General features: G+C 36.0%; 2 protein-coding genes across 7 annotated transcripts in view; one reads left to right on the plus strand and one right to left on the minus strand.

The window, feature by feature from the left end:
• Positions 1 to 6,374, minus strand: part of FYCO1 (FYVE and coiled-coil domain autophagy adaptor 1) — a 58,429-nt gene extending 52,055 nt beyond the window's left edge. For 2 of the 5 annotated variants that reach the window (XM_039336150.1, XM_039336146.1), the window contains exons 1-3: positions 6,293 to 6,374; positions 3,732 to 3,913; positions 261 to 367 (exon numbers count right to left, since the gene is read on the minus strand). In XM_039336150.1, coding sequence (XP_039192084.1) covers positions 261 to 367; positions 3,732 to 3,786 — 162 coding nt within the window. In that variant the 5' untranslated portion in view covers positions 3,787 to 3,913; positions 6,293 to 6,374. Of the gene's footprint in view, positions 1 to 260; positions 368 to 3,731; positions 3,914 to 6,209 lie in introns of all 5 variants that reach the window. The other 3 variants (XM_039336148.1, XM_039336149.1, XM_039336147.1) reach the window with 3 other exon arrangements.
• Positions 5,450 to 13,451, plus strand: part of LOC120304971 (C-C chemokine receptor type 5-like) — a 90,165-nt gene continuing 82,163 nt past the window's right edge. The window contains exons 1-2 of one of the 2 annotated variants that reach the window (XM_039336153.1): positions 5,450 to 5,915; positions 7,060 to 7,182. In XM_039336153.1, coding sequence (XP_039192087.1) covers positions 7,166 to 7,182 — 17 coding nt within the window. In that variant the 5' untranslated portion in view covers positions 5,450 to 5,915; positions 7,060 to 7,165. The remainder of the gene's footprint in view (positions 5,916 to 7,059; positions 7,183 to 13,451) is intronic. The other variant, XM_039336158.1, reaches the window with a different exon arrangement.

Genomic DNA, 13,451 nt, shown 5'->3' on the forward strand with positions numbered 1-13,451 from the left:
CTCATTCTGCTGAACTTTAGAATGAGCAGTTAATTGTACTACAAAACTCAGTGATAGCCATGAGAATGGACTATGCAGTTATTTTTATTTCCTAAATTATATTTCCTGCTTACAGTTGAATTGCTGAGATTTTTTGTTTAAATAAAAAACAAACTGTATTTGTTTTCATTCAACTTTTGATTCTGCTTTTCTGTAAATTTCTGTAAATTTCACAATATTTAATGTTAACTTTGTATATTAAATTTCTTCAGAGTCCTTACCTGCAAGAGGTACTCAAGCTTATAAGAAAACTTGTGCAAGATGATACAGTCATCTGTGATTGGTTCTCCTGCTTCTAAAAACTCTTTGTTCAGTTCTGTCACAGCATCTTTTGGAAAGAACACAATGCAATTGTTTGTAGTTAAGTAAGAACAAGCAATAACGAGGCTTTCGGTTCCGGATTGCAGTACCAGCGGACACACAATGAGAGCGTTCTCTCCGCCGTCCAGTTTCCCTTTGTTGGAAGACCCTGCAAAGGGTTGAAAGTCACCCTGGAGGGGTGACCATCGCTGAGGAGAACCCTCGCTAGATCGCGGAAGGGTGGTAGCCCTTCCGTTTGATCTGAGGCAGCTCCTTTGGACAGATGAAAAGATCGGCCATTAACATGGCCGATCACTAAGATGTACCAGCCAAAAGCCAAAAGCACTACCAAGCAAAACGAAAGCAACATGGAGGAATTGGGTGAGACCTTGCCTTACCTTTCTTGCACCCCAACTACCTTCCTATAAAAGCCTTTGGAAATTTTTCCCACCTTTCTAACTTGGCGGCTTCTGCCTACTCTGGGAACATAAAGCTATAGGGGGAAAAAAGAACAACTAATCTAAATGATTCAATAATTGGATTTGCAATTTTTGGATATTTGGGGCCCTAAAAGGTTCCTATTCTTACAGGGACTTATTACTTTAATTATCTGTTAAGCTGGGAAAAAAGGTTATTTTTTCAAACAGGATAAAAGCCTAACTTAAGTTTGAGAAAGACTTTACATGTCACTGAGGATATCTTGTGATGAAATTTGTACAGCAAGTGAATTTCTTTTTGATTGGGAGACTTGTGAGACTAAGATTTGGCTTTGGCACTATCAAAAAAGATAAGAACTTGAAACAGCTGGGTGGTAAAAACAATTCTCTATAGTGGAAGTGGACACTATTGTCTTTTATCAAAAATAGTCTCCACTAAAGGACTATCTATAAACACCACAGAAATGGAGGAATACTACTCACAACTTAACTATAAATTGATACTTGAAAAAATCCTTGAGGCTACTGAGCTAATGAATTCCAGACTGAAAAATAAAGACGCCACTTCAAAGCTACAAAATGCAACCCAGACTCTAACTGATGAACCTACAATCCAAAAGGCAATAGAAGAGGAAGGAAGTAATATATACCAGCTACAACCCACTGAGAACCCTGATCTTAATAAAAAAACCCTGCAACTCTAGCATCAGAAACTGCAGAAACCAACACTAAGATGGAACGTGCTGAAGATTTATAAGTACAACACATTGAGAACCTAGATAAACCAGACAACCAAACAATAACTATACCACTGAACATGACTTTCTACTTAAACCAGCTGAAACCGGAAGAAGAGGACCAGACTGAATTGACGACAGATGTACTGAGCCAAATATAGAGACCTGAATTATTGGATCAACAATCTAATGACTATGAAGGGGCCAGCTTTTTTGGAAAATTGATAATTGGATAGTCTTCCTTGATTTAAATGACATGTGTAGGGATGAAGGGAGATCCACTTGAGGAGTTAGAGGCATTGCTATGGAAGCCTGCTTGGCACAAAAAGAAACCTAGAGTTAGACTTAAAAATGTTTTTTTTAATGTTACCTATAATGGAAGAGTTTAAAATCTCTTTAAAATCTCACTCAATGGCCTAAGGAGAACTTAAAAGATACTAATTGATTTAATATTTAGGATCTAGATTTGCAAGGGAAATAAAAAATAGTTACTAGATTTGGATTATAATACAGAACTTGGATTGAGATGATAAAGGTTATCTTATTAGTAAGGGATGAGGTATTAGGATGAGAAATAGAATATGTTTGTGAAATAAAGTAAGAAGCTATCTGAGTAAATAATAAATGTATTTTAGATATGACAATTATTTTGTAATGAACTAAGGGAACTTTGGGTTACCTGAAATCTAAAGACTATGGATATTAAGTTAACTGGAATACTGTAACTAAAATTAGGTAAAATTCAAAACAGGATATGAAGGCGTACAAGACAAAATATATTGATAAATGTCTTGACTGAGTTTTAACTAGCAACGTATTAATTTGAATGTGATACAATAACTAAGGGAAATAGAGAGGAAATTTTTGATGATATAACCTGACATATGCATGGAAGAGCTTGTTATTTGATTATGGACTACCCAATCATCATGTTGCTTCCTTAACACTTGGAGCTTTGTAAAATTGGAAAGTTAATAAAACTTGTTTTGTTTAAAAAAAAAACAAGCAATGACTATATAATTCTCTGTTTTCCTCAGAGAAATGTTGATCAGTTGGCAATGTCATAAACTAGTAAAAAATGTAAATATTATTCTATTTAAATTTAATCAAAATACAAATTAATATAGTGTCAGGGCTATTTTATTTATTTGTTAAATTTATTTGCTGGCTACTCCAGAAAGCTTACAATAATAAAAGAAAGAAAATGAAATAAGTTGTAAATAAAAATAAAATAATAGAACAATAAAATAAGCAATTAAAAACAATTCATACAGTATCATTTATGGCAGAGTCAGACTGATACAATTAATGCACAGCATTAAGAATTTTAAAGGCTAGGATTATATGTATGGTACAATTCCATAACACAACAGATATTGGCACAGAAGCTACAAATTAATCCATCACAGTAAATGGGTACTGTAATATCTTTTGGCATGTTACAAAGAACGTATGTGTATGTGTGTGGATGTTTGTGGATAGACAGAGAGAGAGACAGGGAGAATCAGTGGTTGAGAGTATGATGCCTATACCATACTTTAGAGAAGCAGCATAAATTATGCAAATTGTATTACTGGATATTTTACTTCCTTTTATTTGGGAATATAGTTTTTCACAGAAAATACATTGTTCCTTACAAGTTGAGGAATAGCAGAAGAAACTACAAGGCTTCAGGTTACCATGCAATATACCCACAAAATGTGGGGAACTTATATGTATGATTGTGTAAGAGAGAGAGAGAGAAATCTGCTAAAATGGCTGCAGTCCAAATTTCCAGCCAATGCCAATAAAAATAGATCTGTCTGTCATTCTTGGAGTTGTACTGGTACATTTTCAAGGATCTTTGATCAGGGAGAATGAAAAACTATCATTTAAACATTAAATAAGATCTGAAACAAGACTGAATTTTCCAACAATCAAATAGTTTCCACAACTAATAAAACCAGCTACATATTATGGCCAACTTGCAAAGATGCTTAAAACTGAACACACAAGTTGTACAAATGTTCTTCCTACTTGGCTGAAAAATTAATTTCTAAGGTGTCTGATTAGCATTTAAGTACTTCACAAGTCAGGTATAAAATTTAAAGAAGATTCCATTGGATAGATAGATATTCAGGAATCTAAATTATCTTATTCTTTGTATCATGAGCATATTTGTCTTTTCCTATAAAAGAATGTGACTTTAAATAAATAAGTAGATAAACAAATATTTTACCCTGCATATCCCGGATAATCCTCTGTAGCTGAGTTTCACCACTACTTCTTGCCATTGTTGAAACTAAAATGTGGAGATTGCTCTTTTCAATTTCTCACAAGGCTAGGTGAAAAAGGAAGAGTTCATGTTGTCAATAATCTTCAGGTTAGTGGTAAGTAGTTATTTCTTCAGTATCTTTACGTCTAAAAAAAACAATATTTACTTACAATTGCTAACATTCTAATTTTTAAAAGTCATGTTTAATGTCTACATAGTTTTTTTAAAATCGTATTTAATGTTGTTTTCCCCTCCCTCAAATTATCAATTTCTCAAGATTTAAGACAAAAATCATCAAGGTTTTCATCCTAGGAATCTGTATTTTTAAAATGTTTTTCTGAAGGATCTAAAAAACATATTCCAAAACATGGTGATATCATAAAAGGTCTTTTTCATTTTCTTTTAAAGTTTGAAATGGTAAACTCTAAATAGGTATGTATTCATTTGGCATCTTTGAGGGGGAAGAAACAATAATAATCCAATATTGAAAATTAATGGCATAGATTCAGTTTGGGGACCATGACAAATTTAGGCATAGACGCACATTATAAATAAGGCATCTAAGTATCATTTTCAATGCTTTCATTGCAACTCTATGAAGTTTCAATCTATGGCATATTTCTTGACTACTAGTTCCTTGACAGTTGACAGTTGATCCTGAAAGGCAGAAAACATCATTGTCAGTTCTAAGATCATATTGTGGAATGGTTGAGTTTGCTCTTCCGTTTCAGGTGACTTGGAACTGGCACATAAATTATTTATAATGTGTTCTGCATTCAGCTCCTGGCTACATCTTTGTTGTGATAACTAAAGAAGAAGACTGACATTATCACAAAACAAATGTCTTGCTGAAGATCAGCATTTTCAGAAAAATTATATACCATCAGCTAATTCGTAAATAAAAAGTATTTTGGTAAAATTGTGTTTAGAGAACTCCAAAAAGCTTTGACTAAAGTTATCGCTAACAATTCCTAAATAAATGTAATATAGTGCTAGAGGGAGCGTTTTGAGTGAGCAATGAAATAGCTGATTTTTTTTGATGACCTACTTTCATTTAGGCTTTTAAGACGAAAGGAATAATAAAGATATCTGCACGCTATGGAGATGCATACTGAAATGACAAATGCAGCCCAACTTAGCCAGTTCTAAGTAACTCACACTGAGGTGAAATATGTGGTCTGAGCTAAGAAGTATTGTGGTCCTTCACTTGTAATCAATTTTGCCTCAGTGCCAAAAGCAAATCCCGTGATGGGGATCATTACAGAAAGAATAAAAAATAAATTAAACATAACTGGTTGTATTGAAATCTGCTGGCTCACGTTTCAAAAATACATTGTAGAGTTGAATAAAATAAAATGTTGAAAAGATACTCAAAGTTATGAAAAGGCTGGGGCAAATTCATTGAGAGGAAAGCCTGCAGGTTTTTCACTCTTTCAAATGAGCACTAAATCTGTGTCTGGGAATAGCCCAACTGGCAAGTCACAGGTGTGGAACATGTCCATGTCTGCAACCTGTTAAGCAACTTCACAGATGGCTAAACACACCACACCTGTCTCTCTTTATCCAACTTCACCCCCGCGATATAAGGAAGATAGATTTATTGTTGTGCTCTTGTGACCATATATGTAGGTGAGAAAACAAAACAGCCAGAGGAATCCTGGATTTTCTTTAAGCACCAAATTTTTTTCCCGCATACATTTCTGCCGTTTTAGGGCCATTTGGCCATACCTTTACTCATAATTGACCAAGCCCACTGTTTATTCAATAGCCCGTTTGTGCCCTAACACGTTCTGCTCACGCATCTAAATACCAGATGCAATCCAGCAAACATTTTCTCAACCAAAAGAGTTGCAGCCAATAGTCTTATTTAACCGGGGGCAAATGGAAGAAGAATCCGTCCACCTGCTTGCATTAACTAGTTGCTTCCCTAGAAATGCAAAGGGCCTGACTGCTCCTTCATTCCTCTTGGATCTTCGCTTTCTCCAATCGATGTTGCGCTCAAACTCAAAATATTTATCTGCTGTTTGGGGTGGTCGTCCTGTTATCTAGAGCCTAAACTCCGGCGGTTGTTTCCGAAATCATAAAGAAAACACTCCAGACCGAAGAGCGAGCTGCAAAGCGACGGACTAGAACCCTTTGGAAAAACGGGTAAGTGACCGGGACGTCGTTCAAAAGCGAGTGCTTGGAACAAGGCGAAAAAGAAACCAAGGCCTGTGTGAATTAGTAAGTTATGCTAAAAAGTAAAATGGGACGCTTTTCCTGCCATTTTAGCCTTGTTAAGCCTCGCCGCTTTCAACAATCATCATAGCCAGGGCACTCCAGCGCAATCAGTAAAAAAAAGCAACAAGTGGAAGTATTAAAGTTGCTGCCATAAGGAACTGACACCCAAAAACAAAGTAGATAGATCAGTTACCACCAGCCACTTTCTGGAAAAGAAATCACCTTTATCGGGGCGCTTGCTCCAGGTGGTGAATGGAGGAAAGGGGGTGGCATGATTACTCCAACGAAAGACAAACGCACATTACCTCAAACTCAAGGCAGCCATGACATAGCTAGCATCTCCATATTTTCCTACGATTCCCATGATTCACAGTGGCAAAAAATAACTCCCGTGGCTCTTCCGGGCAACTTTTTTTTTAACCCTTTAACTGCAAACCATAAACAGTTTACTGAAAAGCTACTCGGGTTTTTTGTGTATGTGAGATTGCAAAAATCAAAGTTCTTGAACATTGATATACTAATATATCTCTTTATGATTGAGAATTGGCTTAATAAATGTATCGATCCACCAACGGTTTGGAAACTTTACAACTTTACTGGAGTTTTATGGGGGGGGTGTTAATGTTTTTTTAATTTCAGTATTTATCCCATTCCAACCTTTTCCCAAGTGTTGCCTACAGACTCAGGCATCTTGAGCTTGACGTTTGGCTCGAGCCAAGAAATTGATCCCCGAATTTGAGAGAGACTTTTGTTTCGCAGAGAGACATCTTTGCCTATCTAAAAATACATATCACCAAGTAATTCAGGCAAAGCAAAAAAGCATTTATTATGGGGGTACCAAATTCTTTTATTGGATACAGAAACAAATGATATGTATACATTTGTGTACATAATATATCAGAAAACAAGTTATCAAACAATAAAACCCATGGGCCAAGGTATATGGCTGGATGGTCATCAGCATCATCGATGTGAGACTTGAACAATAGAAAATATTGATTCTGAATAACTCTCCACAAGGGGCAAATTTATAGGTTTCCCAGCTGGGTTTATATCTTTGTTAAAATACTAGACCACACAGGAGATGCTTAAAAAATGGATTTTTGGGGGAAGGCCTGGCAAACTGAAGTTGTCTTGGAATAAGAAGATCCCATAAGCATGGCAAAGACCAAAGAACCATGAATAGATCTCCAAGGTGAGTAGATCTGGAATCTTTCCTAATAGATGGAGGATGGGATATTGTTCACATGTGCTCCGACAGCTGCTTCTCATGACAGCAGTCTTATATACAAAGTTAGAGTGCCAGAAAATGAAGGGATTAACCAATGATGACACAGATTTCTGTTGGAAGAAAAGTCTTCATCCTGGTTCATCCAAGCTGGGAATAAACATGGCAACTGCTTTGGGAAGAAGGTTGTAGTTTATTGGAAAGGAGAACCAGACAGGAAGATGGTTCTGGCAGCAAAGAGGAGAGAAAAAGGGCTGAGCACATGTATGAAGTAGGTTTTTTATAACCTCTGGAGCTTTTTGTTTGGGGTTATTTCCTGTTCCTGTTTTGAGGCTATTTCCTGTGTCATGTATTCTGACCTGAGTTTGGGTGTGCCCTTTGGCTTTTGTGAGTTAATCGTACCATGTCCTGTCCCAGGTGGGGCATGCAGATTTTAGGTCAGTGATGGCAAACCTATGGCACGGGTGCCAGAGGCAGCACTCAGAGCCCTCTCTGTGGGCATGCACGCCGTCACCCCAGTCCTAGGCCTTCAGCTGGGTTTTATAAAACCTTTTTGCTTTAAGCCTCTGCCGCTGTGTACAAAAAAAAAGATTCAATCAGTCAATTTCAACTTCTCGCGGGAAAAAAAAGATCTTGCAAAGTTGGAATTGATTGATTGAACCTTTTACACTCACCCAGTCTGCTGTTACCACCGCAGCCACACCCACCCAATGGGCCACACCCACCCAGCACCCGATGATACATAAGTGGGTTTTGGGTTGCAGTTTGGGCACTCAGTCTCTAAAAGGTTTGCCATCACTGTTTTAAGTCTTTGTCTTCCTAATCTCCTAGCTCCAACCTTCCTGATGATTTACATCTGCATTTGTACAGAGCTGGTTTCTGCTTGGGGGAGGCAGACTTGGGATTATTAAGAAAAACTGGGCATGCTTTTCTGTCTCTTTAAGATCCTTGGAGGAAATATATTTTTCTGCCCTTTTTAATATTTCCTTCTCTGGGGGGCTGACTTTCCACACTTCTAAAGGACATTGTGATGACTTCCCTGGATGCCAGCTCAGACAACGAGGAAGAACTGGCTCTGGAGACTTTGGAGTGGGGTGTGGAGGAGTGCTGGGAAGTCAATGAGGGCTCCAAGCCTGGAGTGGAGAGGCCAGGCACAGTGGAGAGAATGCTGGAGGGGCAACCGGATGAATGGCCAGCTGAAGAAGGAAAAGGAGAGGCACTGCTGTAGCTGGAAAGCTCAGAGACCCGTGGGCAAAGTGGAGAAGATATGCAGCTGCAACTGGACAGCAGGGACAAGGAAGAATTGTCTCTTCTGCCTAATTCATGGACACACAGGGTTGAGCGGAGGCAGTTAAAACATAGGTTGCTGAGGCTATTCGTGAAGCAGCAATCTTACTTTCCTGATGAGCTGCACTGGTGAGCACCTATTTAATCAGATGAATGGAGCTGGAGGTTATTGGAAACAACTGGCCATTCTCCTGCTATGCACATATTTCACTTTTGGATCTTGGTTTTCTTGACTCCAGATTGTTCTGATGACTGTGGATTTGGATCTTGGACTTGCTCATGGATTTTGGACCTTTGCCTTGGACCCCTGGTTGGGCTTGGGCTGTGGACTCTGTGGACTTTGCCCTTGGATCCAGTAACTTTGTACCCTGACGGAGCAGTATTGGACTTCCTAGGACTTTTCAAATGGGTGGGAGTGGGTGTCTTGGGGATTCACATTAAGGGTTTGGATTTTCAATAATGCCTTTAAACCTTTGTGCATGTCATGCATGTGGACTGAAACAGGATAGGTGCTAAGTTCACAAGCCTCATTTTCCAATCATTTTTGGAAACTGCATATTAGAGATTTTCAGAATGAAAACTTTGAAAAAATGCTGAGTAGGTTTAGCTTCAACTCTGAGCAAAATAAGAACTTAATTGCAGGCTTAAGAGTTAAAAAAAATAGATAAACAGCAAAAACCTAATAAGATTTTGATCTAAAAAGTTATAAACAGTTTAAGAATCTAGTTAAATTTGAAATATTGACATTTACTATAAGTTTTTGGAATTAACTACTATTGATAAATAGTTTCTTATGGGGATTTGCGGTTCCAGATCGCGGCATCTGCAGCCGGGCGGAGAGACTGCTCTGTTTGCCGTCTGTTTTCTCTCTGCCGGTAGACCCTTAATCGGGTCGAAAAGTTGCCCTGGAGGGGCGACTACCGTTGAGGAGGCCTCGTCGATTGTGGAAGGGTGGCAGCTCCTTCCGCGGTCCGAGAATGCTCCTTAGGGCCAACGGAGGAAAGATCAGCCAGTAAAATGGCCGATCACTTTGCTGCTGTAACCAGAAGTCAGAAGAACATCTAAGCGCAAGAACCACCGTGGTTGATCCGGGTGAGATTTTTTTTCTCTCTTAGTCCTCTTTTCTTTTTTGCTTCCTGTAAAAAACATTTTTGGAACTATTTCCCTGCTTTAAGAAAGTGGCATTTGTGAGTGTGGGAAAAGAAGCTTAAATGGACTGAAAATTAACTTTAATTGTATTCTTTATTTTTCCATCTACTTTGGGGTCTTGAAAAAATTTCTATTATTAAACTTATTACTGGATTTAGTCTACATGTGAAGAATATAGTTTTTTCTTTCCTTTTCTGATCTTGTTAACGATATTTTGATGTTTGGGAAGAGATTTTACAGTCTACTGAGGACACCTTGTGGAGAAAGTTAAAATTGCAACTGTCTTTTTTCCCTGTTTGATGTTGAGACTGGCTTGACCTTCAGATCATCATAAAAGAAAAAAGACAAAGAAATTCAACAGCTGTATTTGTGGGGGTGGACACTGGTTAAATGTTTTTTTGAATACAGCCTCCACTAAAAGATAACAGGACTGTTTCTAATCACTATCGAAATAGAGAAACCTATTCACAACTCAACTGTAAACCTATATTGAAAAAAAATTATGAAGCCACTGAGTAAATACGTTTACAAATAAAAGAGAGTACTATAGAAATAAAAAAACAGAAATTTTATTTTGAACCTACAAACTGACCTCCAGATTTTATTTGAACATTCTTTTTTTAATTTTTATTTTTCCTTTTTCTCTTTACAAACAAACAAAATGCACAGTACATTTTTTCTTTTTTCTTAACAATACTATGTCCTACATCTCTTACATTTATTTACATTATTTCTCATACTTTTTTATTCCTCAATTCTAACCAGTTATAGTACATGTCCCATATCTCATAGAATTCTGTAGCTTCTTTGTCTTTTAATTTTAAGGTAAGTTTGTTCATCTCAGCACAATCTAATATCTTACATATAATCATTGCATTTGTTGGTATATCCCTTTTCCAACATTGCGCATATGCAATGCGTGCTGCAGTTATAATGTTTAATGATGTATTAGAGTCGTTTCTCGATTTTTGGGTTAATTATGCCTAATAAAAATATTTCGGGTTTGAGTTCAATTTGTTGTTTTGTTATTTCCTGTAACCATCTCCTAATCTGCTCCCAATAGGTCTTTGCTTTGGAAACATATGATAAAATGTTCCTTCTTTATTTTTACATTTCCAACATTCCGGATTCATATTTTTGTATATTTTAGCCAATCTTGCCGGTGCTAAATGCCATCTGTAGAACATTTTATATTGGTTTTCTTTGTATGCAGTTGACAACGTTAATTTGTAATTTCTGTTCCATGTTCTTTCCCATTCATCTAATCCTATATTTCTGCCTATGTTTCAGGCCCATGCTATCATTGGGCCCTTTACTATTTCTTCTTCCAATTCAATTTCTAATAGGAGTTTATAGGTTTTTATTAAAAAAATTTCTCCCTTACTTGTCAATATTTTATCCAATTGTTGTGATGTCCGATTTATCCCATACTCTTCTATATCTTTATTATATTTTGATTTTATCTGTGTATATGGCCACCAATCAATAATTATTCCCTGTTCTTTTAATTCATCTCTTGATCTTAGCTTCCCTTGGTTGTCTAATAATTCTTTATACCTTATCATCTTTGTTTTGTCTAATGTGTTTGGGTGAATCATCGCCTCCATTGGTGAGATCCAAATTTGAATTTTTGTGTAATATTTTTTTTAACTTTTTCCCATATCCAAATTAATGCACCCCTTATCTGATGTCGGAAGAAATATGTGTGAGTTTTCTTATCTTTTCTCCATAGAAAAGCATGCCATCCAGCCTGTAGATCATGACCTTCAATTGTTAAGATCCTTTTATTTTCTAAATTTATCCAGTCACTGATCCAAAGCAATCCCGCTGCTTGATAGTAGATTTCCAATTTTGGGAGCCCAAGGCCACCTCTACTTCTACTATCCTGTAACGCTTTAACATTTATTCATGCTTTTTTACCCAACCATATACATTTATTAATCATTTTATTTAATTCATTAAAAAAAATTCCCAATTTTATTGGAACTGTTTGAAAAAGGTATAATAATTTTGGTAAAACATTCATTTTAATCGCCGAAATCCTTCCTAACAATGATAATTGTAGTTTTCCCCAAATCTCTAAATCTTTTTGTATTTGTAGTATCAATTTTTTTATAATTATTTTCTTTTATTAAGGAACATCTTATGGTGAGCCAAATTCCTAAATATTTAATCTTTTTTACAATTTGCAACCCAAATTTTCTTCTAATCCCCTTTTTTGTTTTTCAGTTAAATTTTTAACTAATATTTTAATCTTTTCTTTGTTTATTTTTAGTCCCGCCACCATTCCATATTTTACTATTTCATTCATTAAAATATTACCTCTTTCTAATGGTTCCTCTATAAAGAACACCAGGTCATCTGCAAATGCCTGTATCTTGTATTCTTCTGTTTTAACCTTTAATCCTTTTATCTCTTTGTTATTTCTGATTTGAATTAGTAGCACTTCTAACGTTAGAATAAAAAGTAGAGGTGACATTGGACATCCCTGTCTTACTCCTTTGTTAATTTCTATCTGTATTTTCCCCATTTATTATTACTCTAGCCTTTTGTATTCTGTATATTGACTTTATCATTTGTTCAAACTTCTCACCAAATTTCATGTTTTCTATTGTTGGAACATAAATTGCCAATTAAGGTTGTCAATTGCCTTTTGAGCATCTAAAAATACTAATGCAGCCTGTTTTTCGGGGTGTGCTTCATAATATTTCAGGACATTTAGCATAGTTCTCGTATTGTTCCTAATTTGTCTGGTAGATAGAAAGCCATTTTGATCTGAATATATTGTTGGATTTAATATTATTTTTAATCATTCTGCCATTATTGTAGTAAAAATTTTATAGTCTGAATTCAACAGCGAGATTGGTCTATAATTTTTATTTGTTTAGGATCCGTATCTTCTTTTGGAATAAGAGTTATGTTGGCTTCTGTCCAGGAATCTGGTAATATGGCTCTCTCCAATACATCATTTTATACATCTAATAATATCATTTCCAGGTCTTCATACAAAGTCTTATACACTTCCCCAGGTAGACCATCTGGCGCCGGAGCTTTATTATTTTTTTGCTTTTGTACTGCCATTCTTAGTTCCATTGCTGTTATTTTTTTATTCAATTATTCTCTTTGTCCTTCTTTTAATTCCGGGAGACCATTGGCCTTTAAATATTGTTTTATATTCTCCTCCTCTATTTCCTCTTTTTTATATAGAGACTCAAAGTAATTCTGAATTATTTTTTTTCTTTTCATCTATTTTATATTGCACTTCTCCATTTTTGTCCTGTAGTTCCTGAATAAATCTTTTTTCCTTTTCTTTTTTTAATTTATAGGCAAGCCACTTCCCAGGTTTGTTTGCATGTTCGAAAAAATTTTGTTTGGTTGTTTTCAGTTCTCTTGCCAATTCCTCTTGTTCTACTATATTTAATTTATGTTTGGCCAGGGTCATTTCCTCTTTAATCCTTTCATCTTGTGGCTCCTGCTGTAATTTGGATTCTAATTTTTTAATCTCTTCCAAATATATATTTTGTGTCTGCCTTTTCATCTTTTTCCTAGCTGTGTATGCTATTGTTATACCTCTGAGATATGCTTTGGCAGTGTCCCATATAATTTGTAGTGATGTTTGTTGTTTAGTGTTCTCTTTAAAAAATAATTCCATCTCTTTTTTAGTCCTTGCAGTAAATTCTCTTTCCTTTAAGATTTGGGTATTGTGTCCATCTTCTCTTTATTTTTTTCTGGCCTGTCCACACTATCTTCAGGGGGTTATGATCTGCCCATATGTTTCGCATTATTTCTATTGTCTCCAC

This window comes from Crotalus tigris, unplaced genomic scaffold (assembly GCF_016545835.1).
Source record: "Crotalus tigris isolate CLP2741 ecotype Arizona unplaced genomic scaffold, ASM1654583v1 scf7180000017666.27876245, whole genome shotgun sequence".
NCBI lineage: Eukaryota > Metazoa > Chordata > Lepidosauria > Squamata > Viperidae > Crotalus > Crotalus tigris.